This window comes from Oncorhynchus mykiss, chromosome 7 (genome assembly GCF_057628025.1).
Source record: "Oncorhynchus mykiss isolate SJ-2025 chromosome 7, ASM5762802v1, whole genome shotgun sequence".
Classification (NCBI taxonomy): Eukaryota; Metazoa; Chordata; class Actinopteri; order Salmoniformes; family Salmonidae; genus Oncorhynchus; species Oncorhynchus mykiss.
In genome coordinates, this window is record NC_143028.1 from 60,367,515 (window position 1) to 60,394,022 (window position 26,508).

Here is a 26,508-nt window from a genome sequence, read left to right on the forward strand (position 1 = left end):
GAGCCAAATACAGGACCATTCTGGAAGAAAACCTGATGGAGTCTGCAAAAGACCTGAGACTGGGACGGAGATTTTTGTCTTCCAACAAGACAATGATCCAAAACATAAAGCAAAATCTACAATGGAATGGTTCAAAAATAAACATTTCCAGGTGTTAGAATGGCCAAGTCAAAGTCCAGACCTGAATCCAATCGAGAATCTGTGGAAAGAACTGAAAACTGCTGTTCACAAATGCTCTCCATCCAACCTCACTGAGCTCGAGCTGTTTTGCAAGGAGGAATGGGAAAAAAGTATCTCGATGTGCAAAACTGATAGAGACATACCCCAAGCGACTTACAGCTGTAATCGCAGCAAAAGGTGACGCTACAAAGTATTAACTTAAGGGGGCTGAATAATTTTGCACGCCCAATTTTTCAGTTTTTGATTTGTTAAAAAAGTTTGAAATATCCAATAAATGTCGTTCCACTTCATGATTGTGTCCCACTTGTTGTTGATTCTTCACAAAAAAATACAGTTGTATATCTTTATGTTTGAAGCCTGAAATGTGGCAAAAGGTCGCAAAGTTCAAGGGGGCCGAATACTTTTGCAAGGCACTGTAGTTTCAGGGTGTAATATTATAATCATTCATTTTAACATATAAATTCCATTCACAGCTTAACACCCCGGCCATCCTACAATCTAAGCTTTTCTACAGCTGGCCATGCTTTCCACCTGGGTACCCCTACCCCGGTCAACAGCCCTGCGCCCCCCACAGCAGCCCGCCCAAGCGTCCCCCCATTTCTCCTTCACCCAAATCCATATAGCGGATGTTCAGAAAGAGCTGCAAAATCTGGACCCCTACAAATCAGCCAGGGTAGACAATCTGGACCCTCTCTTTCTAAAATTATCCACCGAAATTGTTGCAACCCCTATTACTAGCCTGTTCAACCTCTCTTTCGTATCGTCTGAGATCCTCAAAGATTGGAAAGCTGCCGCAGTCATCCCCTCTTCAAAGGGGGAGACACTCTAGACCCAAACTGCTACAGACCTATATATATCATCTCTATGGTCTTCGAAAGCCAAGTTAACAAACAGATCACCGACCATTTCGAATCCCACCGATCCTTCTCCGCTATGCAATCTGGGTTCCGAGCTGGTCATGGGTGCACCTCAGCCATGCTCAAGGTCCTAAACGATATCATAACCGCCACCGATAAGAGACAATACTGTGCAGCTGTATTCATCAACCTGGCCAAGTCTTTCGACTCTGTCAATCACAGCATTCTTATTGGCATACTCAACAGCCTTGGTTTCTCAAATGACTGCCTCGCCTGGTTCACCAACTACTTCTCAGACAGAGTTCAGTGTGTCAAATTGGAGGGCCTGTTGTCTGACAATCTCTATGGGGATGCCACAGGGTTCAATCCTTGGGCCGACTCTCTTCTCTGTATACATCAATGATGTCGCTCTTGCTGCTGGTGATTCTCTGATCCACCTCTACACAGACGACACCATTCTGTATACTTCTGGCCCATCTTTGGACACTGTGCTAACTAACTTCCAGACAAGCTTCAATGCCATACAACTCTCCTTCCGTGGCCTCCAACTGCTCTTAAATTAAAGTAAAACTACATGCATGCTCTTCAACCGATCGCTGCCCACACCTGCCTGCCTGTCCAGCATCACTACTCTGGACGTTTCTGACTTAGAATATGTGCACAACTATATGTGGACAACTACAAATACCTAGGTCTCTGGTTAGACTGTAAACTCTCCTTCCAGACTCACATTAAGCATCTCCAATCCACAATTAAATCTAGAATCAGCTTCCTATTTCGCAACAAAGCCTCCTTCACTCATGCTGCCAACATACCCTCATAAAACTGACTATCCTACCGATCCTTGACTTCGGCGATGTAATTTACAAAATAGCCTCCAGCACTCTACTCAGCAAATTGGATGCAGTCTATCACAGTGCCATCCGTTTTGTCACCAAAGGCCCATAGACTACCCACCACTGCGACCTGTATGCTCTCGTTGGCTGGAACTCGCTTCATATTTGTCGCCAAACCCACTGGCGCCAGGTCATCTATAAGTCTTTGCTAGGTAAAGCCCCGCCTTATCTCAGCTCACTGGTCACCATAGCAGCACACACCTGTAGCACGCACTCCAGCAGGTATATTTCACTGGGCACCCCCAAAGCCAATTCCTCCTTCGGCCGCCTTTCCTTCCAGAACTCTGCTGCCAATGACTGGAACAAACTGCAAAAATCACTGAAGCTGGAGACTCATATCTCCCTCACTAGCTTTAAGCACCAGCTGTCAGAGCAGGTCACACATCACTGCACCTGTACATAGCTCATCTGTAAATAGCCCATCTAACTACCTCATCCCCATACTGTTATTTATTTAATTTATTTTGCTCCTTTGCACCCCAGTATCTCTATTTGCACACTCATCTTCTGCACATCTATCACGCCAGTGTTTAATTGTTATATTTGTAATTATTTCACCGCTATGGCCTATTTATTGCCTTACAACCCTTATCCTACCTCATTTGCACACCTTGTATATAGACTGTATGTTTGTTTATTCCATGTGTAACTCTGTGTTGTTGTTTGTGTCGCACTGCTTTGCTTTATCTTGGCCAGGTCGCATTTGTAAATGAGAACTTGTTCTCAACTAGCCTACCTGGTTAAATAAAGGTGAAATAAAACAAATAAAATAAAATGTACAGTTTATTAGATACATGTCCCGAACAATTACATGTTCAGTGTCCTAATAACCAATGCTACTGTATATTCTGTATTTACAAATCCTCTTCCGGTGTTCCTCTAGGAATTCGTGTAAGGTCAAGAAGTATGAAAACCAGTCCCTGGTCCTGAATGTCTGCAATCAGGTGTGTGTGTGTGTGTGCGTGTGCGTAAGTGCTTGTGCAATATCAGTTGAATATAACCTTGCTACAGTGGCACTGCAATGTCTATTACTCAGTAGGTTACCTCACCTACACACACACACACACACACACAAACACACACACACAAACACACACACACACACACACACACACACACACACACACACACACAGCTTCTTTCTTTCATGCTGACAAGTGCATCCCTTTCTCACACTCTCAATATTGTGTCCATAGCACTGCGGTACAGCCCTGGCGTGTTGACAGATGCATGACTCATCACTCAGCACGTGTTTATCAGTCTGTAGATGCCATGTGCCATCATGTTTTATCGCATCCCATAACACTCCAATTGACTATTAAACTACCTCAAGTGAACCACCTAATCTACTACTTTGAGAAACAAAACAAAAATATTGTAGAAATCAAGTGCTATTTGCATGTTAAAATGCATATGGAATCCACCGTGCAATATAATGGCATTGTTTACGTTTTTTGTTGGTGGACTCTCTATGCAGATTTTACAGTGTGGCTCAGTAGTTCCCAGCCCGTGGTTCCCATCCCAGCTTACCAGATGGAATACATTCAATTCAATATAGTAAATACACCACGGGTGTTCTATCTGACTGTAGGCTGACGGTATGCTGACACTCCATTCTCTTGTTTACAGGAAGAGGATGTGGTTGTGTCACAGGTCCAAGAAATGCCCCGCCGCGTTCGCCATGCCACCGATGAGGAAAAGCTGGCTTGTAGTGAAATCATGAGCCAGAAAGCCAAGGAGGAGGCCGGGGTGGAGGTGGAGGAGGAAGAAGACTCAGTGTGTGCCAAAGGCCCAGCTAAAGGCCCAACCAAAGGCCTGGCCATCACAGACAATGTCAAAAGCCAGGCAATGCTGGATGGTAAGTTTGGTTTGGCTCTCAGGACGTTCTTTAGATTTATTCAATGACCAAGACGTAGTCAAAGGGACTCTGTTTAAAAGTCTAAAGGGGCTAGAAAACAAAAAACAAAACTTAATGCCAGCAGTTTTAGACAATCCATTAGATTAGTTCCATTAGATTACACTTTATTTGTATTGCTTTTAATCTTTTTAAGTGAAATTATCTTATTAACACTTTGTTCTAGCTAGCTATTTGTGTAGGTAGCTATCAAGTAAACCCAATGGTAACAGACAGCAGAAAAGCAGTTTCTGGAGAGCCTCTGGGATTGTAGTCCCATAATAGTTTTTACTGCCGTCTATTGGCCATTGAAAATCAGAAGTTGAGTAAATGACTTTTCCATCTCCATCCCCATCAGAGCATGTTAACGGAGTTGAGCGGTTGGAAATCCCGCTCATTGCTCATGGAATCACCGCTCAAGCGCTCCATGTCCTTTCATACAGCACTGCTAAAAACCGCTCAGTGCTCACAAAAGCAAAAAGGAAAAAAAACACTCCAAATTCGCTCCATTCATTAAAATCACAATTGAATCAACACCCATCTATTATTGTGACTGCCTGGACCTACCAATTGGTTTTTAGGTTTTGAAACCAAACCATATGGATTTGAATGAAAAGTATTTTAATATACACGAAAAGGGGAATGTAAGAAGCAAACATAATTTTAAATAGGCTACATGTCATATTAAACAGCATTTAAACACTAAATAGGTCAGCAGACAGACAGAAAAAGGACGTATTAGTGCCTTGAATTAATTTTTAGATGAATTGCTTATATTATCAGCAGCTGATAATATCCTCTCCAAACTTGCAGCCACTGGTCATGCGAAACACCTTTTTGGCCACTCTTGCCAGGCTGGACAGAGACGCAGAGTTGTAATTTTTTTCAGGGTCTGAATACTTAGGTAAATAAGGTGTTTCTGTTTTTTTTAATTTTTCATCCATTTGCAAACATTTCTAAAACCTGTTTTCGCTTTGTCATTATGGGGTATTGTGTGTAGATTGCTGAGGATATTTTTTTATTTAATCAATTTTAGAACAAGGCTGTAACATAACAAAATGTGGAAAAAATCAAGGGGTGTCACGTCCGTTGTTGTAAGAATCGGACCAAAGTGCAGCGTGCTTTGGGTTCATCATCTTTATTACGCGAACCGGCAAAAAACAATAAAGAACAAAACGAACGTGAAGCTATGCAGTGCTCAAGGCAACTATACACAAACAAGATCCCACAACAAACAGGTGGGAAAAAGCTGCCTAAATATGATCCCTGATCAGAGACAATGATAGACAGCTGCCTCTGATTGGGAACCATACCAAGCCAACCTAGAAACAAAGAAACTAGAATGCCCACACTAGTCACACCCCGACCTAACCAAAATAGAGAATATAGGAGCTCTACGGTCAGTGCGTGACAAGGGGTCTTTCCAAAGGCACTGTAAATATTTTGCTACAATGACTCACTTAGTTATCTACCCACCTAGTTCCTTTCTGCTAGCATGTGCACGTAGTATGTACACCATCATGCTGTTGGGATAAGTGTCTTTTCAGATTCCACAATGATTCCTTAGTTGTTGACACTACATCACCGCACTCCCTCTCTTGCTCTTGGTCCTCATCTTTGTAAGTCACCTTGATTTAGGACCTGAGTGTTTTATCACTTTCTTTATGAAAATATTTAGCTCCAGCTCCGCTCACATACTCTGATCCCCATAATACTAATTCATGTATTATTGTCTTCCTCTCAGGGCCACAGGCGAGGATAACACACAATATGAAGGAAAAGGACATTTGCATTTCAGTAAGTAGGCTTAGATCTTTTAATTTGTCTCTAAGATTTGTTATGCTTTTTCAATAGAAGCCAGTTTGCATTAGAGCACAGATTGACATGTTTTGTCCTTGGTGTCTACAGAGTGAAGAGCTTTCAATCACCCCAAGGCCAAAGTTGATTGGCTGCAAGGGACACGATGACAAAGGTAGTCCCTCCTCCATGGATACCATATCGCTAAATGAGATGGACAAAGCAGCGGTGCTCACCTTGATCAGAGAGGAGGTATAGTAACTGACCAATAGTAGTTATTATACCAAATTGAAGAAAACAGATTGAAATAGGGAGGGACTATCTGGATATATCTAATTAGAAATTATAATTTTCGCTTCCCATTGCCTGCCCTAAAGAACACAACCTAGGTTGCACTAAGAGCTAGCCCTCTGAGCTAAAGGCCCAGTTCCCAGATTGCTGACTGTCACTGTAGTACTGCACACTCACTGCAGTACTTCTATTATACCATAGTAAACATACTTAAACTTTCAACAAGTACTGATGTAGGATCTTCATTTTTATCAACCTGTTAAAGGAAAACTGTATTTTAGATTTAAAAAGGTTTCTGAAGTTTGTAATTTTCACTTTGAAATTTCAGACTTCATTTTCCCTTTAAGAAAAAACAACCCCTTACATGTCCATTAATTATGATCAATATAATAATGGACATTTCCTGTTGCTGCAGGATTATTTTCCAGCTGTAGAAACTGGCTCAAATTAAGATCCTACATCTGTAGCAAGCAACTGGATGCCTGCCAAGCCTATGTTAACCACAGTGTTTTCTTCCCAACAGATAATCACTAAAGAGATAGAGGCCAACGAGTGGAAGAGAAAGTATGAAGACAGTCATATGGAGGTGTTAGAGATGAGGTATTATATGGCACTGTTGTTTTAGTTCGACATAATTCAAAGTGAATCATATATCACAGGAAAACTCACAAGAAAGCTTTTAGACTGAAAATAAACCTTTTTCTTTGAATTTATATCTCTCCTCCTGTTCATTCATCTCTTGTAGGAAAATAGTGGTGGAGTACGAGAAAACAGTTGCACAGATGATTGGTAAGTTCTTGAAGAGTTAATTATCTGCGCTGATATGAAATCACAGGATTGGTGAAAGCAATATAGTTGATACCTACCAGCTTATGACTTTCAGCTTATTCATACCCCTAGACTTATTCCACATTTTGTTGTTCCAGCCTGATTTCAAAATGGGTCAAATTAGTTTTTTCCTCCCCTGCTACACACAATACCTCATAATAACAAAGTGAAAACATGTTTTTAGAAAATGTTGCAAATTTATTCATCAGGAAATGGAAATGAATGTATTGACAAATTAACAATTATCTTTGTATTCCCTTTTTGTTATAATTTGATTGAATTCTCTTGTTTTTTTAAACACCAGCGCAAATTCATGGAACTAGACGATGATAGCAAGCCTATTTAGGCTATTGAGACACCCTTGTACCCTTAGTCCTTGTTTGGACGTATCTCAACTTAGTGACCTTTGACCTGTAAACTTTGCAGAGGATGAGCAGCACAAGAGGAGTGTCCTGGGCTCCCAGAAGAGTGTCCAGCAGGTGACTCTGGAGCGGGACCAGGCCCTGGCCGACCTCAACTCTGTGGAGCGCTCACTCTCGGACCTCTTTAGACGTTACGAGAACATGAAGACCATCCTGGAAGGCTTTAAGAAGGTATGTGAGACTAGGGCGAATGTTTAGGAAGGTATATGTTAACGTGAGACTAGATAGAAGGTTTAAGAAGGTGTGCGTGATACCAGTGGAGGCTGGTGAGAGGAGCTATAGGCAGACAGGCTCATTGTAATGGCTGGAATGGAGTAAATGGGACTGAGTCAAACATCATTTCCATATGTTTGATACAGTTTCATGTATACCATTCCAGCCATTACAATGAGCCCATCCTGCTATAGCTCCTCCTACCAGCCGCTTATGCGTGACTTGTGTTAACGTTACACTAGCAAGGTTCTCTCACTGTACTTCAAAGACTGTTGAGTTGAAGTAAACCTTTGTCTGCCCATGTTGTATTCTGTGTTTTACTTCAGGTTTTGATTCTTCTTTATCTGACCTTTCATTATCACTACTTGTAATGGAGAAATACCAACCCGCCAAAACAATACATTCGGTTGAATTACATTTCAGATCTGTCTGTGTGTGTATCTAGAATGAAGAGGTGCTGAAGAAGTGTGCCCAAGAGTATCTGGTCCGCATCAGACAGGAGGAGCAGAGATACCACACACTCAAGATCCACGCTGAGGAAAAACTAGTCAAGTAAAGACAGACACTTACACTTTTTAGTTTAATATAATTTTGATTTATTTTACCCAAAAAGATCATAAAACAATCTTAAATACATTATATATACAAAAGTATGTGGACACCCCTTCAAATTAGTGGATTCGGCTATTTCTTCCACACCCATTGCTGACAGGTGTATAAAATAGAGTACACAGCCATGAACAAACATTGGCAGTAGAATGGCCTTACTGAAGAGTTCAGTGACTTTCAACTTGGCACCGTCAACAAGTCAGTTTGTCAAATTTCTGCCCTGCTAGAGTTTCTGCTGTTATTGTGAAGTGGAAACATCTAGGAGCAACAACGACATCTAGGAGCAACAACGACTCTGCCGTGAAGTGGTTGCCACACAAGCTCGCAGAATGAGACCGCAGAGTTCTGAAGCACGTAAACATTGTCTGTCCCCTATTGCAACACTCATTATCGAGTTCCAAACTGCCTATGGAAGCAATGTCAGTACAAGAACTGTTCGTCTGGAGCTTCATGAAATGGGTTTCCATGGCCGAACAGCCACACATAAGCCTAAGATCACCATGTGCAATGCCAAGCGTCGGCTGGAGTGGTGTAATGCTCACCGCCATTGGACTCTGGAGCAGTGGAAACGTGTTCTCTGGAGTTATGAATCATGCTTCACCATCTGGCAGTCGGACGGCCAAATTGTGGTTTGGCGGATGCCAGGATAACCCTACCTGCCCCAATGCATAGTGCCAACTGTAAAGTTTGGTGGAGGAGGAATAATGGTATGTGGCTGTTTTTCATGGTTTGGGCTAGGGTCCTTAGTTCCAGTGAAGGGAAATCTTAACATTACAGCATACAATGACATTCTACACGATTCTGTGCTTCCAACTTAGTGGCAACAGTTTGGGGAAGGCCCATTCCTGTTTCAGTATGACAATGCCCCCGTGCACAAAGCGAGGTGTATACAGAAATGATTTGTCGAGGTCGGTGTGGAAGAACTTGATGGGCCTGCACAGAGCCATGACCTCAACCCCATCAAACACCTCTGGGATGAATTTGTACGCCAACTGCGAGCCAGGCCTAATCGCCCAACCTCACTAATGCTCTTGTGGCTGAATGGAAGCAAGTCCCTTCATCAATGTTCCTACATCTAGTGGAAAGCCTTCCCTGAAGAGTAAGGCTGTTATAGCAAAGGGGGGACCAACTCCATATTAATGCCCATGATTTTGGAATGAGATGTTCGACTAGCAGGTGTCCACATACTTTTGGTCATGTTGTGTATATTCCTATCATCTAGCCTACTGGTCATTGGGTACAGTACACAGTAGAGGGAAGAGATCTTCCTTTGGAGGTCTTTTATTTTTCATTATTTTCTTTCTCTAACGTTTATCTCTCTGCTGTGTTGCAGGGCTAATGAAGACATAGCCCAGGTGCGCTCCAAGGCCGACTCAGAGAGTGTGGCTCTTCATGCCAGCCTGAGGAAAGAGCAGATGAAGGTGGACTCCTTGGAGAGAGCCCTCCACCATAAGGTACTTGACAACGTTTACTTGACTTACTCCACTTGGGAAAATATGTCTGTAGAATCAGGTTGAATACATCCTGAGAATAAATCACTTTCCTCCCAGGTAACCTGGTATTTCCCGCCAAAACTGCAGGTGTCATTCAAAAGCATTATAAAATCATATAAATACGTTTATGTCTGGATGTGATTAGAGCTTTGATCCAAATTCAAACCTGATGCAACCTGAGCCTGACTAAATACATTTATGAGTCCAAGCCCAAAAAAGGCCAAATGATTGTGCCATTATCAAATACAGCTACCGCACATTACGCACAACATAAAAACATAAAAGCACATACAGTAGATGTAGCTATGCAATGGGTAAATCATTTAATCAAGCTCCAGTAACCTTTGAGTGTAAACTGTATTGCACTATATTAAATGGAATGGAATTACGCACCTCGTTCAAACCATGATAAAGCTGAGAGAACATGCGATTCTGTTGCAGCACATGCGCCCTACAAAGTTACAAGTATAGGCTAGCGAATTTGATTTTAATTGTTCATAATATTTCCCCTAATGTTATTAGCCTACCTCTTTCTCTCTCTAGTGTTACTTCATTCCTTCCTCGCAACAGTTAAATTAAATACGTTTCGTTGTCCTCATCTTCATTATTCTAATGACATCCTTGAAGAATATAGGACTAGAATGAGATGCAGAAGGCTTTCAATTATTATGGGTCTGAGTCTGAATTATTATGGGTCTGAATAAATAGCTAGCCTATAACTAGCCCACGATAGTCTACCGCCATCGTGCGTTCGCTCTTCTTTCAGACTACCCCTGAGTACTATTGGCTGCTGTATTTAACATTCAGCATACAAGAGCTTGCGCCACTCTTCGAATAGTTTATTGGTGTAAGAAATGCAACAAAAAATGCCCAGCAAGCTATTCTACTCTAGCTTTTCCTGCATAGGACTCCAAGCGCTAAGGAGCCTTTTTTTCTTTTTACAGCGAGAGGCCAGCGGAGCACAGGTGCGTGCTTATTGCGCAAGAGACAGAGGCTATAAATTAGAAGCTTATTATGCATAACCTCTCATTATGTAAATATAAGGCTAGGCTAATACTGCATTGAAATGATTACCTGAAAAAGGTAGACTAGGACATCTATATATAGGCTTATACAGTGCATTCGGAAAGTATTCAGACCCCTTGACTTTTTCCACAGTGTTATGTTACAGCCTTATTCTAAAATGTATTCAATATTTCTCCCCCCCCCAATCTACATACAATACCCCATTATGACAAAACAAAAATAGGTTTAGACATTTTAGCAAATTTAGTCAAATAAAAACTGATAAATCACATTTACATAAGTATTCAGATCCTTTACTCAGTACTTTGTTGAAGCACCTTTGGCAGAGATTACAGCCTCGAGTGTTCTTGGGTATGACGCTACAAGCTACTGGCTGCCAGCTCGAGGAAGAGTCTTGTTTTGTTTGTCACAGTGTTTTAGCAGATGTTATGGCAAGTGTAGCAAAATGCTTGTGTTTCTAGCTCCAACAGTGCAGTAATATCTAACAACACACAATCTAAAGTAAAGGAATTGAATTAAGAATGTATAAATATTTGGAAGAGCAATGTCAGAGCAGCATAGACTAAGATACAGTATATACATATGAGATGAGTAACGCAAAATATATAAACATTATTAAAGTGACTAGTGTTCCAATTATTAAAGTGGCCAGTGATTTAAATTCTATGTATAGGGCAGCAGCCTCTAATGTGCTAATGATTACTATTTAGAAGTCTGATGGCTTCGAGATAGAAGCTGTTTATCAGTCTCTCGGTCCCAGCTTTGATGCACCTGTACTGACCTCGCCTTCTGGATGATAGCGGGGTGAACAGACAGTGGCTCGGGTGGTTGTTGTCCTTGATGATCTTTTTGGCCTTTCTGTGACATCGGGTTCTGTAGGTGTCCTGGAGGGCAGGTACTTTGCCCCCGATGATGCGTTGGACAGACCGCACCAGCCTCTGGAGAGCCTTGCGGTTGCAAGCGAGGCAGTTGCCGTACCAGGCGGTGATACAGCCCGCGGTGATACATGCTCTCAATTGTGCGTCTCTAAAAGTTTGTGAGGGTTTTAGGTGCCAAGACAAATTTCGGTCGACCTCTATATATATTTTTTTTTTCTTCATAAATTTGCTAACATGTCTAAACATCTGTTTTCCCTTTGTCATTATGGGTTATTGTGTGTAGATTGATAAGGACAATTTGTATTTAATACATTTTAGAATAAGTCTATAATGTAACAAAATGTGGAGAAAGTCAAGGGGTCTAAATACTTTCAGAATTGATGGAGAGAGAGACAATCTGCGAGAGAGTGCTTGCTCGTCCACTGATTTAAAGCAACAATATAGGAGGGTTTTAAAATCTTGCAGCTGCAATAAAAAACTAAAACATCTTTACAATTAAAAAATAAGTTGATCCCCGAAAGCCAGATGGAGATGCGCATTCGGTATTTATATTACTGTAGCATATGCTATGCTGCATCAAATGTAGGTCTGTCTACCTGTCACAATAAAACAAGTTATCAGGATGAGATGACAGTTCTACAAACTGAGATGGGCTGTCGGTCCCAAGCCTGAGTTTTTATGATTCATCATGCAGTGACCACAGAGGCCATAGAGAATCCAGATTTAGACATTGATATAATTTAACAGTTACATTCCACGTCATGCTGTTCATATAAATAATTCATTATAATTGACCGGTTTCTCGCAGTCATTTATCCCGTGAAAAAGGAGGGTTTTTGTGCATTTCGGTAAATTTCAGTAAATCTTGGTAACCGGGTTCCCACATTTCAACCCTACTGTAAAAGTAATTTATCGGTAGCTTCCAATGACAAGAGAATCCCTCTATCAGAAGGTAAGAATCACTGATAGTAAAATAATAACTAAGCCATCTAATTAGTTATCTAGGGTTTCAATGCAGAATTTCACATTTGTACCTTGATTGAACAATCTCTCTGATCTCTCTGTTCTACCCAGAATCAAGAAATCGAGGAGCTCACAAAGATCTGTGACGAACTAATAGCCAAGCTCGGGACATCAGACTGATCAGACCTGAAATCATAAACGTCGGAGTTGTTGGATGTACTGTTCCACCAACTTCTCTCCTCTCTGCCTTTCCATTGCAGCCAAGGCTAACCATCCCCACTGCAGCTAGCTGGTAAATTACTGTACACACTTCTATACAATCTGAACCGATCTCTGATTTTATTACTCAAACACATAGCGAGTGAATGCAGTAGTCACCCCTATTGTTTCAGATTGGAACAAATTAACAGCGAAACAGCAATAAGTGTATATATATATATATATATATATATATATATATATATATATATATATATATATATATATATATACAGGTATGTATGTATATATATATATATATATATATATATATATATATATATATATATATATATATATATATATACACAGTGGGGCAAAAAAAGTATTTAGTCAGCCACCAATTGTGCAAGTTCTCCCACTTAAAAAGATGAGAGGCCTGTAATTTTCATCATAGGTACACTTCAACTATGACAGACAAAATGAGGGAAAAAAATCCCGAAAATTACATTGTAGGATTTTTAAGGAATTTATTTGCAAATTACAGTGGAAAATAAGTATTTGGTCACCTACAAACAAGATTTCTGGCACTCACAGACCTGTAACTTCTTCTTTAAGGGGCTCCACTGTCCTCCACTTGTTACCTGTATTAATGGCACCTGTTTGAACTTGTTATCAGTATAAAAGACACCTGTCCACAACCTCAAACAGTCACACTCCAAACTCCACTATGGCCAAGACCAAAGAGCTGTCAAAGGACACCAGAAACAAAATTGTAGACCTGCACCAGGCTGGGAAGACTGAATCTGCAATAGGTAAGCAGCTTGGTTTGAAGAAATCAACTGTGGGAGCAATTATTAGTGGAAGACATACAAGACCACTGATAATCTCCCTCGATCTGGGGCTCCACGCAAGATCTTACCCCGTGGGGTCAAAATGATCACAAGAACGGTGAGCAAAAATCCCAGAACCACAGGGGGGACCTAGTGAATGGACCTGCAGAGAGCTGGGACCAAAGTAACAAAGCCTACTATCAGTAACACACTACGCCGCCAGGGACTCAAATCCTGCAGTGCCAGACGTGTCCCCCTGCTTAAGCCAGTACATGTCCAGGCCCGTCTGAAGTTTGCTAGAGAGCATTTGGATGATCCAGAAGAAGATTGGGAGAATGTCATATGGTTAGATGAAACCAAAATATAACTTTTTGGTAAAAACTCAACTCGTCGTGTTTGGAGGACAAAGAATGCTGAGTTGCATCCAAAGAACACCATACCTACTGTGAAGCATGGGGGTGGAAACATCATGCTTTGGGGCTGTTTTTCTGCAAAGGGACCAGGACGACTGATCCATGTAAAGGAAAGAATGAATGGGACCATGTATCGTGAGATTTTGAGTGAAAACCTCCTTCCATCAGCAAGGGCATTGAAGATGAAACGTGGCTGGGTCTTTCAGCATGACAATGATCCCAAACACACCGCCCATGCAAAGAAGGAGTGGCTTTGTAAGAAGCATTTCAAGGTCCTGGAGTGGCCTAGCCTGTCTCCAGATCTCAATCCCATAGAAAATCTTTGGAGGGAGTTGAAAGTCCGTGTTGCCCAGCAACAGCCCCAAAACATCACTGCTCAAGAGGAGATCTGCATGGAGGAATGGGCCAAAATACCAGCAACAGTGTGTGAAAACCTTGTGAAGATTTACAGAAAACGTTTGACCTCTGTCATTGCCAACAAAGGGTATATAACAAAGTATTGAGATAAACTTTTGTTATTGACCAAATACTTATTTTCCACCATCATTTGCAAATAAATTCATTAAAAATCCTACAATGTGATTTTCTGGATTATATTTTTCATTTTGTCTGTCATAGTTGAAGTGTACCTATGATGAAAATTACATGCCTTTCGCATATTTTTAAGTGGGAGAACATGCACAATTGGTGGCTGACTAAATACTTTTTTGCCCCACTGTATAAATGTATATATATATATATATATATATATATATATATATATATATACACTCATTGCTGTTTCGCTGTTAATCTTTTATTATAACCAATTAAGTATTGACGTGGCAATTTGTCTTGTTCAATGTGCAACTTTGATGCGCATGTAGGGCCAAATCTGAACTTTTGGATAAATTTGGTAAATGAAGGTCAAGTTAAGGTATGGACCTTTCTGTTGATTTCTACTTATTGTAAGTGAAACTATGTGAAGGAACTAGTAGCTAGTAACCTGTTGTGTTGCGTACTGTGTGTACGGTGTGTTTGTAAAGTGTGTGCCCCATCATGGATTATCAGTGTTGTCAGAAGAGACGTGTGTTCCAGATAGGGTGTGAGGGAAATTATTTTGATACAAAAAGAGATCCACCAACTGTATTTACTTGTGTTCAACAGGTTTACACTTTACACAATCATCCTGCTGCTATTCTAGTTTGTTGTTGTTGTTGATTATATTACATTTCGTCTCATCTCGTTTGATCTTCTGTTGTTTTGTATGTTTGTTTGCTCCCATTATTTAGGTAGGGCAATGCTTTTAGGGGTATGCTAGTATAAATCACATGTTTGTTTTTGATCATGGGACAATATATAGACAATATTTAGGCTTCAATCAATTTTCCTTGTGTTTTACCGCTTAGCCCATGTAGCCTATAACTAAAGAGCACTATACTCTGACCTCATCACAGCACATAGTATTACATGAACAGCTTAACAAATCTATCTGTGGAGTACTGACATACTCTGTTATCATTTTAGTTTCACTCTCTTTAAGAATGGGTTGAAACTGCCATGTTGTTTTTTCTTCTTTCTTTTAGCTAGACACAGCGTAGGGAGCTGTGGTTACATTGATTGGCTATCTGCAGCGCAGCCACAGTTAAGTTTCTCTCTAGGCCTTGGGAAAACAAGACAAGTGTTTTCCATCATCACCATAATACTTGGGTTGCCAAATGTTCCCCCTCAAAACCTAGCACTGTGATAGTGTTCCAGGCTCAATACCAGTCATTATTAGAGATTATGATGGATCTGTAAACTGTTTCAATGCAGGTGTGGATGCTTGTTTAGATATATGTTCTCAGAGCTATGAAAAAGCTAACTGGTTGCCCAGCATAACAACTGTTTGCCTAATGTTATAACAATATATAGGGCCAGTTCCAAACTACCCTTTAGGACTACAAGGACCTATATAGTATGTGGACATGGAAGTTGGAGAAGCCCAGATGAGGTCCTACCAGGGTCATCGTTTGGGAGTCTTTGCCTTATCGTACCTATTTCATGGATCAACATCATCATCATCATCATCATCAGTACAGTACAATCCACTGCCAAATGTTATTATTTTGCCAAATCAAAGGCTGTTTAAAGCTGTTTTTAAATGTCTATAGCTGCCTTAATGTGTACATTTTATATTGTATGAAAATAATATAATTTTATTTTAATGGCAGTATTTGTAGAGGACAGAGTAACAGAAAAGTGATTTTATTATAGTTTCTGATATACTGTATATTGTGTGTAGAAGGCATTCCCTGAATAAAGGTTATCATGATTAATGTTCTACTGTGAACTATGTAGCGCACTGCACAGCAGACATTGTGCCTTAAGCTTAAAGGTCCAATGGAGCCATTTTTATCTCAATGCCAAATCATTTCTGGGTCTTGCTTCAATAACACTCAGTGATAGTCAACTTCAACAGTGTCATAACACGTTCAGAATCGTCCATCAAAATCCCATTGAAGTATGAAATTATTATTTAAAACAAAATATTGTTATATATACAGTATCAGTCAAAGTTTTGGACACACCTACTCATTCAAGGGTTTTTCTTTATTTTGACTATTTGCTGCATTGTAGAATAATAGTGAAGACATCCAAACTATGAAATAACACATATGGAATCATGTAGTAACCAAAAAAGTGTTAAACAAATCAAAATATATGATATATTTTAGATTCTTCAAAGCAGCCACCCTTTTCCTTGATGACAGCAAATTCTTGGCATTAACTCAACCAGCTTCACCTGGAATGCTTTTCCAACCGTTTTGAAGGAGTTATCAGATATGTTGCGCATTTGTTGGCTGCTTTTCCTTCACTCTGCGGTCCAGCTCATCCCAAAGAATCTCAATTGGGTTGTCGGCGATTGTGGAGGCCAGGTCATCTGATGCAGCTCTCCATCACTGTCCTTCTTGGTGAAATAGCCCTTACACAACCTGGAGGTGTGTTGGGTCATTGTCCTGTATAAAAACAAATGATAGTCACACACACACACACACACACACACGAGGTTGGTGGCACCTTAATTGGGGAAGACGGGCTCATGGTAATGGCTGGATCGGAATAGGTGGAATGGTATCAAATCCATCTAACACATGGTTTGATGCCATTCCTTTCGCTCCATTCCAGACATTATTATGAGTTGTGCTTCCCACAGTTGCCTACACACACACACACACACACACACACACACACACACACACACACACACACACACACACACACACACACACACACACACACACACACACACACACACACACGCATGGTCTAACTGTGTGTAACATGAAAACAGATTGACACAAACCCTCAACATACTTGAGTTTTTCCAGTTTTCCATCCTCCAGTCCTGCAGAGATCAGCTTTAATCATGAGTCTCCTGGGTGGTTGTAGCTCAGGTCCAGTTCTCTCAGATGGGAGGGATTTGGTCACAGCCTTCCTCTGTGACCAGGCAGCCTGACAGCCTGTAGAGAGTGTATCATGATTTGTACATGTAGCATATCAAATCACATTAGACTAACAGTGAAATGCTTCCTTACAACAATGCAGAGAGAAAAAAAGCGAAATATTTGAAAAATATACAAATAATGACACAATGAGTAACGTAAAGTTGGCTTTATACAGGGGGTGCCAGTACCGAGTCAATGTGCAGGGGTACGAAGTAATTTAGGTACCTATGTACATATAGGTAGGGATAAAGTGACTAGGCAACAGGATAGATACTAAACAGTAACAGCAGTAACACTACATTATTTTATACACATAGTGCTAAAATCTCGAGAGGGAGTATGGCAGCTATCTTTTTTTTGTGTCAGCTGAACAATCACAATGAACATTTTACAAAAGCAAATGAGTGGTTTATTGTACATTGATTTGAGTTCATACACCTCTTCCTATAACAAACATGACAAGGATGCTGATTCTTTTTTAGGTTGGATTCTTCTATCATTATGTAGATTGGGAGCAGTGAAGCTCAATTCTCATGACCAAATATATTAGGTTTGTATTGGCCTATATAAACACGTTGAACTATACTCATTTGTTTAAAAAATACATGAATACTGACCTTAGTGTCTGCAATTTCCAGTGTGGACTCTCCAGTCCAGCAGAGAGCAGCTTTACTCCTGAATCCTGCAGGTTGTTGTCACTCAGGTTCAGCTCTCTCATTTGTGAGGAGTTTGAGCTGAGAGTCGAGGCCAGAAAAGCACAACAACTCTCTGTAAGGTTATACCCATTCAGTCTAAATAAAAAGTAGAAATTGGAAATGTTCAGTATTTTGTGTACCAAGTTATTTCTGGATGGCCTACCTGTGTAATAGAGCTCTCGTACCTTTGTCCAGTAGAACCGTCTACCTTTCTGAATACATATAGTCTAAGGGACATAGACTGGTCACTCTTCATGGACACACAGCTGGGAAAAGGTGAATCTGGTCTTTCCTGCTGGATTGGGCTTCAACTCAACAGAGACAGACCTTGAGTCTTTAATTGATGCTGTCTAATGTTGATGATGTCATATACAACGGAACTGTACATATACAACGTGATTGCTTGCTGTTTGGGGTTTTAGGCTGGGTGTCTGTACAGCACTTTGTGACATCAGCTGATGTAAGAAGGGCTTTATCAATACATTTGATTGATTGATTTATTGAACTGTAGACTACGCTGTACACACAAAAACACACACATACTCGCACACACATGCACACAGGGTTGGGTAAGTTACTTTCTAAATTTAATCCGTTACAGTTACTAGTTACACAACCGTTCAAAAGTTTGTGGTCACTTTTGCCCATTAAAATAACATAAAATTGATCAGAAATACAGTGTAGACATTGTTAATGTTGTAAATGACTATTGTAGCTGGAAACTGCAGATGTATTATGGAATATCTACATAGGCGCACAGAGGCCCATTATTAGCAACCATCACTTCTGTGTTCCAATGGCACGTTGTGTTAGCTAATCCAAGTTTATAATTTTAAAAGGCTAATTGATCATTAGAAAACCATTTTGCAATGATGTTAGCACAGCTGAAAACTGTTGCCCTGATTAAAGAAGCAATAAAGTTGAAAGAGGAGTGGGAGGCCCCGGTGCACAACTGAGCAAAACAAGGGCATTTCTAAGTGACCCAAAACCTTTGAACGGTAGTGTACCTGTCCAAAATTGTAATCAGTAATGGAACTTTTGGATTACTTTCTTAGAAGAAGACAAAAAGGATCCATCAAACGCTTTTGGTGTGTTAACATAGTAGTCTCAGACTTGTGGTCAGACTCACTCAAATTTAAACTTGCAACTTTTTTAAATCCCGAATTGAATAACATTAAGAATACAGAAAAGTGACATAATGTATTTTTCCGCAATCATCCTTTCTGAATTTAAAAGTAATCCAATAAGTAATCATCTAGTTTTTCAAAAGTATCTGTAATCTGATTACAACATTTTAGCTGTTTTTTTTTGGTAATCAGATTACATGTAATCAGTTACTCCCCAAACCTGCACGTTCATGAACTTCATATGGGCATATTTTACATAAAATACAGAACTCATACCTTTGCTCAGTAGAACCGGCTCCCTTTCTGAATACGTCTGGTCGTCCCATAGACTGGTCACTCTTCATGGACACAGCTGGAAACAGGTGAGTCTGGTTTCCTGCTGCATTGGGCTTCAACACCACAGAGACCTTCAGTCTGTAATGCATGCTGTCTAATGATAATGTACAAGCTCACATACATTTTGGCTGTACAAAACAGTGTACAAAAACACACGCACACGCTCGCTCGGAAACACACACACTTTCTCTTTCTTTCTTTCTTTCTTTCTCTCTCCCTTTCCTCCCACCTTTTAGCTTTTGTGTTGGTTTCATGTTCCCAGAGAGATTCATTTTAGAGACAGTGCCCCTGTTCTCTCTCTCTCTCTCTCCTCAGAGACACTTATTGAGCCTGTAACCAAAGACATCCAGAATACAGTATGTTACAGTCAACTAAAACAATAATACAGAAGGTCTTATGATGGTCATAAAACACAACATTTGAAGGAAAATACAATGAAGCACAATAAAATCATCAACATCTGGAAACATGTTGTTGGGGATAATTTGGGAATATGGAATACCTTTTCTATGACATTTATATTTACATTTCTAATTCATATTTTTTTTGTTGCAGTTTCTGTGTTTCTTGTTCTCTTCTCATGTTTGTCAATTATTTGTATCTCGGATCCAAGGTCAATGATAAAGTGTCACACCCTGATCTGTTTCACCTGTCTTTGTACTTGTCTTGACCCCCCACCAGGTGTCTCCCATCTCCCTTCATTATCCCCTGTGTATTTATACCTGCGTTTTCTGTTTGTTGCGAGTTCGTCTTGTCCTGTCAAGTCCTATCGGGGTGTTCCCGTGTTTCCTGTGCTCTAGTTTCTCCTAGTCTTTCCAGATCTGACTTTATCCGCCTCTTGTATCTGCATCTGTGTCTTAGCCTGAGCCTGATAATAAAGACTGTTGCCTTCTCAATGTTGTATCAATAAACGTGGTCACAGTCTAGTGAAACAAATGTTCATGTTTGCATAAGCACCTGTTTTACCCTTTAATAGTATTTCTTTACTATAATAATTACTGTAGCCTATAATATTATTTGTAGGTTGTGCTCTATCTAGGTAGAGATTGTGATAATAATTGCGCTAGATAAAGTCCTTATCTCTATTATGCGGATATCTCTCCTTACTTTGTTACTTTACTAGAATCAGACAATACATTTAATATGTTTTCATCATTAGTTGGGTCCTTACCTTGGTGGCCTGGAATCATAACTAGAACATCTCCAGATCAACTCACTGAAGTTTTTCCATTTCTATTCTTGAAGATGCTTGAGAAATGTTGTTTGTGCACCTCTAATTAAATTGCATGCACTTTACCTTCTAAGTGGGGCCACCTACAACTGACCAAAATACCATAAATAAATGAGGGCATGGAATGTTCTGGGTGTGCAATGATATTGTAATGATAAGGACATCTCTTTTGAACTCCTAACCCAACTTTGAAGTGTGCAGAGAGACTCAAATGACATTGCTTGGGAAAGTATTTTTGTGTTAAGTATTTAAAAAATACAGTGCTGGTGAAGGCACTGAAGTGGAAAACATGTTTTTAACCTATCCTCTCACTTCCAGGTCAGTGATTATCTCAAGGAAGGGTGCATTTAAAGGTAGGCCTACTGATAGGACTTATGCCTAGTTTAACTACATGCCAGAATAATTAGAGTCAGATACTGTAGAAACTCAACCAGGTCAGAGTGAGGGGGTATCTATCGCAACCATTTTGCCTTTACTTAACATTGACGTTGAATATGTTGAAAACTTCCATTACAGTCTTCCCAGAATAGAGTTACATTCACTTGTCATTTTGAAACATTATTGTTCACAGGAGTTTGTTCACACCTCTTGAAATGTTTTGTTGTTGAAAGAGTTTGGAGTCTTCTAATATTAGAATGGTTGTGATGGTAGTTTAGGCTAGTCTCTAGTATTGGGTTGTAGCTGGTGCAATCTAATGTAAATTTGAGGGGATCTATATAGCAAACCTTTATTGAAAAATAATTTAGGCTATTTGTTTTGGTGGAAATGTTGTTTTCTTCCCCTAGCAACAGGCAAAATGTATCATAATAGTCCCTAAAACAAGTCAAATGTAGCTGCTTTCGTAATCCTCCTGTGGACACCGGGAAGGAAGGATGCCCGAAGACGTCATGACTGCAGGACTCTCCTTCCATTGATAGGCCTATTACGGGAGGAGGAGGACGTTTCGAGGAATCACTGGATTGAAGGTGGTTATAGGACTGAGGCCGACCTGCTGAGGTAGAGGTGAGAGGCTGGGAAACATACTCTGGAAAACATACTCAATAAAGTGTTAAAATCACTGCTGCAGCCTAGACATTCGATTGAAACGCTGCTCCTTTTGGCGCGAGGTGGGCTTCTGATTTTCTTCAAGTAAGTGGGTCTTTTGTATGCATGTTATAGTTATTCTATTTACATTTACATTAAATAACGATCGTGAATAGCCTATACGCGCATTATAATCGTCAACATGATGTTTGATCAGGCTATATGGTTGTTCTGAATAGCAGTAACTTCGACTAAAGGAATGCTAATTGAAGGAAATTATGTTCCATTATTCCCGTAGCTAGTGTATTTCATATTTATAGTTAACTCGTTAGCTGCAATATATAAAGCAATCAAGCAATCAAGCTCATTGTTTTACTGCTGCTGAAGTGATTGCAGTTTTTGAATCTGAATTCAGAGCCACATTGTAGTTGCACACAGATTCACCATGGAGTGGAGTTTAGTTTTCTAGGTCAGGGAAAGATTGAAAGCCAGTCAGAAATGTTGAAAAAGTGCAGACAAATCCCTTGTAATATGTTTCGATATAAGAAACGTCCTGGTTATATATAATATGAAGGAGAAATAATGATATTCATGAGTATTAAGGGGGATTATTTTGAACTTTTCCCCCAACCCTAAATTTTGTAATCACCATGACATTGACAGGAAAAGTTGCCCCTGGCTGGGGCTTACAAGGTGCAGGGCTGTCCCCTCTCCCCCCTCAAAGACCACTCACCGTTGACACTTTCATGGCCTGGCTGAAAAGAGAGATAAAGCAAAAATTCCCTTTATCTGGTTCCACAGCCCTGAGGGGTAGTATGAGCTCTGGCCCAGCTAGAGATGAAAAGATAGGAGCATGTAGAACATAGCATGAGCCCACATGTGAAACGCATTAGGCCTACAAAGTTGAGTACCTGTCTGGGGCATGCCATTCCTTCAGCTGAGCAACAGGAGAAACCACTATCTGCGCTGCTGACGACCTTAACACAAACCTCTCTCAGTAAATGGTGAAGCAACACAGTTACATTAGCATAATAATTAGGGAGCAATCGGTTTTTGGGGTCTAAAATGTTTGAGCTGGATGGTGACGTCTTCCCATCCATCTAGCCATCTATCCATCCATCAATCCATCAATCCAATCATCTCTCTCTCTCTCTCTCTCTCTCTCTCTCTCTCTCTCTCTCTCTCTCTCTCTCTCTCAAACTGAAATATCTCCTTGCTCTCCGCAAGATAAATCTGTTTTGTTACCACCATACCCAATCCTCAGTCCACCCTGGAATTGTGGTGAAGTCTAGGTTGTCTGAGAAGCCCGTGAGGCTGAGGATAATGTCAAAACATAAGAAGACTCTTATTTCTGGCTGATGAAATGCAACAAACATGCTGACCTTGTGACTCAAACCACTCACCACACAAGCTGTAGCTGGTCCATTGAATAAGCTTTCGTTTTCTGTTGGTATCAGATATTCAATCGGTTCAGATGCCCCTCAATCGTTAAAACATGTAAAAAATAAAATAAATAAATAAACTTTTCATACATGAATATCCCTTCACACTCAACTTTGAATTCAAATATGATTCCATTCATTTCAGCAACTCATAGCACAATACAGTCTTCAAGGTGCCTAAATACATTACCTTGCTTATTTCAGTCATTCATTGGTCATTCTGGTCCGTGTCTGCCTCTTCCAGTTTACATACAGTGAGTTCCCTGCCCTTTCCGAACCATGCCGTCTTGGTGCCCTCTCCTGTGTCGCCTAGCCATGCTACTCTGTGTGTGGGCACCATGCCAGGCCCAGTCAGACACCGAGCTTCCCCCTGGCACCCCCATCATCCAGCTGCGTCTGGCAGGGGACAAACGCAAGCACTACGAGGGCCGGGTGGAGGTCTACTACAATGGCGAGTGGGGCACGGTGTGCGACGACGACTTCTCTATCCATGCGGCCAACATATTGTGCAGAGAGCTGGGCTACGTGGAGGCCGTGTCCTGGTCCCCGTCCTCCAAGTACGGCAAGGGAGAAGGTAAGGAACACAGAAGAGTAGGGGCTTAATTAAAGGGATAGTTCAGTAACATGTTGTAATTGGAAATCCACTTTGACCATTAAGACTTAATTAACGGGATAGTTCAGTGAAATATATGAAAATATACATTTGTTTCCTTTGAGAATCAATGACAGACTGCAACAAGAATTGGGTCTAGCATATTGTAGCATGGAGTGGTCTAATATTTGGAATTAGAATGATCATCATTCTTGTAACGTATTCCAGAGAGACTTTTTCTATTACCCAGGTAAATTAGAAAGATGAGATATAGTATGTCCCTCTTTGCAGGGACTATGATTAGGATTAACGAAGATATGTCTCAATGGGAACACATGAGTCTTTGACGATGGGAGGTTGGGTTAATAACATCTTTCATCTGGCTTTTGTAGAGAGCAGCCAGAGCTCCATACATCTCAATACTGTTCCATTGGCAACCTTCAATCAGATTTATGGAGTTGGGAAAGTCATTAGACACATGACAATACCAGAGATATTCTTACAAAACAAGGGGGATGATGAGATTATGTCTATGTGTCTGGCTTAGTGTTTCCATTTTCCAGTAATTTTCCCCACACAAAGTTTGATTGGTGTGTATCAGCTAGCTAGACTTCAATGGGTAAAACAGTTTTTTTTTGAGGGATTACGGTCCCAGACAGGGGAAACGTGCTGCATTCGTTATGGGATTTTCATGGAACATATGACTCTGTTTTGAGTTGCTGAGATAGAAGTTATATAATGTTCACTGCATGTGCAGCCCAAAGGGTTTCTTGATCTTGAACTATGTAGACTGGAGAGTTGGGAAAGCTAGGCTTTTGTCATAGCCAGTATAGGTAACATAGGAATAGGTGTGAATATCCGCCCAACGTCCCCAGAGCAATTTCTTTATGCAACATTTATAATCACAAAATGCTGAGTTATCAAAATGTTATTTTCTGGGTGTTTCCTGACAGGAAAGGATGTATATATATGATTGATTTAACTAGGCAAATCTGTTAAGAACAAATTCTTATTTACAATGACAGCCTACTTGGGAACAGTGGGTTAACTGCCTTGTTCAGGGGCAGAATGACAGCCTTACCTTTGGGATTCGATCCAGCAACCTTTCGGTTACTGGCCCAACACTCTAACCACTAGGGTACCTGCAGCCCCTGAAGTAATGTTGTAAGTATTAGCTAAGAAGTAACATTTATTGTTGTGGCTCATATTCAGCTTCTGCAGTGTCTGGGTTATAGACTAATTACAGAAAGGGCCTGAGGCCTATTCTGTATTTCCATGATCAATGTGCTGCGTTTAGTTTCCCTCATCCCACACCACTGATTCAGACTGTTCTGGAACACATAGTTGGAGAGCAGACTGACTGATGATCCCCACCATGTAGTTGGATTGGATTCCAACAATGTCATGTGGTTGTAAAGGTCTGTTGTGATTGAATAGACCATTTAGATTAGTCTAAAGAGCCATACACATTTTTTCACAGGTGATGGCAACTTAAATTCTGTAACACATATCTTGCATGAAATGGTCAAATTTGGTCAGTCTAACCTAAGTGAAAAGGTGAGTTGTCATGAACTGTCATGATATAAGTTAAAGGTCCAACGCAGACGTTTTTATCTCAATATCAAATCATTTTGGGGTAAGAATTACAGTTTTTCTCAATTGCTAAAACACTATAACCCATTGGCTGAACAAAGTTCTCAGTTGCCTGGACTCATTTAGCTAATTATGCAGTCTGTTGTCAATACCTTAAACCATTTCACATGGTAAAACACAATTTTCAGATCTCACTTATACTTTTCAGCAAAACTGTAAACACATTCTCATTCTCAAATCACTTTCTGCACTCTAATGCACATGTCATCCATACTGGTAAACACAAGTGGCAACAATCAAATACAAATAGAGAACATATGTCATTGATTGAACACAACCACTCAAAATTGATTTAACCTGTTTCAAATGATGTGACACAACCAATGTAAGCCAGTTCAGAGAGCAAACAGGTTGTTGAAGGTGGGAAGGAGAAAGTCTGAGAATGGATACTGTAGTACAGTGCATTGTAGGCTGTATACTGTACAATGGACAAATTGTATGGCCCTGAACATTGTGCTTTCCATTTATTAACAGTACTGACTGCTCAATCGATTTTGACTGGTTGCAGGTTCATATCAAGAAAGAACAGGAATTAGAGTATCACAGACAAAGGGGTACAAGGAGGAGGAAGAACAAAAAACAAAATTGCAAAGAGCAAAGCAGAGTAGTAATTTCTGATCCATTTTGAGCGACTATGATAGAACATATTTTTTTAGATAAAAAATGTACTGGTCCCTGAGAATTGTTTCTATTTTTCGGTGTATTGTTTACTGACTGCTTGAGAGTGTATATCATATTGATCACTTTGTTTATGATTTGAGAGCAGTGTTTGATTTTGAACACAGGTAAAACTGTTTTGAGGCGAATGTTTCATTTTGCAAGAGGAGTCAGAGGTTATGTAAATAGTGTTTGAAGATGAGGTTTTGTGTTTAATGTTTTCAGGAAATGGAGCAAGGTTTCAGAAATTGTGTTTTAGCAATTGAGAAAAACTGTAAGTACCTTACTGTGATTGTTTTCAAATAAAATGGTCAAAAGAAACAAAAATATATTTTTAGCAAAGAGCAATTTCTCAAGCAAGATTTTGCTTGGACTGTCTGGGAGTGGTCTAAGTAGGGAGTGGACTGTCTGGGAGTGGTCTAAGTAGGGAGCCAATAACTAGCTGTTATTGGCTGGAAGGTTTGGAACTCTCTTTATTATTGGGCTATTAACAA

The 26,508-nt window shown here is 40.3% G+C and overlaps 2 protein-coding genes across 7 annotated transcripts in view; both read left to right on the forward strand.

The window, feature by feature from the left end:
* The window catches only part of tacc1 (transforming, acidic coiled-coil containing protein 1), a 58,299-nt gene extending 43,761 nt beyond the window's left edge, over positions 1 to 14,538 (forward strand). For 3 of the 6 annotated variants that reach the window (XM_090241580.1, XM_090241578.1, XM_021610235.3), the window contains exons 4-13: positions 2,817 to 2,877; positions 3,563 to 3,791; positions 5,572 to 5,624; positions 5,736 to 5,876; positions 6,439 to 6,515; positions 6,661 to 6,704; positions 7,170 to 7,336; positions 7,824 to 7,930; positions 9,321 to 9,441; positions 12,459 to 14,538. In XM_090241580.1, coding sequence (XP_090097706.1) covers positions 2,817 to 2,877; positions 3,563 to 3,791; positions 5,572 to 5,624; positions 5,736 to 5,876; positions 6,439 to 6,515; positions 6,661 to 6,704; positions 7,170 to 7,336; positions 7,824 to 7,930; positions 9,321 to 9,441; positions 12,459 to 12,527 — 1,069 coding nt within the window. In that variant the 3' untranslated portion in view covers positions 12,528 to 14,538. The remainder of the gene's footprint in view (positions 1 to 2,816; positions 2,878 to 3,562; positions 3,792 to 5,571; positions 5,625 to 5,735; positions 5,877 to 6,438; positions 6,516 to 6,660; positions 6,705 to 7,169; positions 7,337 to 7,823; positions 7,931 to 9,320; positions 9,442 to 12,458) is intronic. The other 3 variants (XM_090241579.1, XM_021610236.3, XM_021610234.3) reach the window with 1 other exon arrangement.
* Positions 14,539 to 21,490: 6,952 nt separating this feature from the next.
* The window catches only part of LOC110528290 (lysyl oxidase homolog 2A), a 64,343-nt gene continuing 59,325 nt past the window's right edge, over positions 21,491 to 26,508 (forward strand). The window contains exons 1-2 of the mRNA XM_021610237.3: positions 21,491 to 21,775; positions 23,357 to 23,686. Coding sequence (XP_021465912.2) covers positions 23,392 to 23,686 — 295 coding nt within the window. The 5' untranslated portion in view covers positions 21,491 to 21,775; positions 23,357 to 23,391. The remainder of the gene's footprint in view (positions 21,776 to 23,356; positions 23,687 to 26,508) is intronic.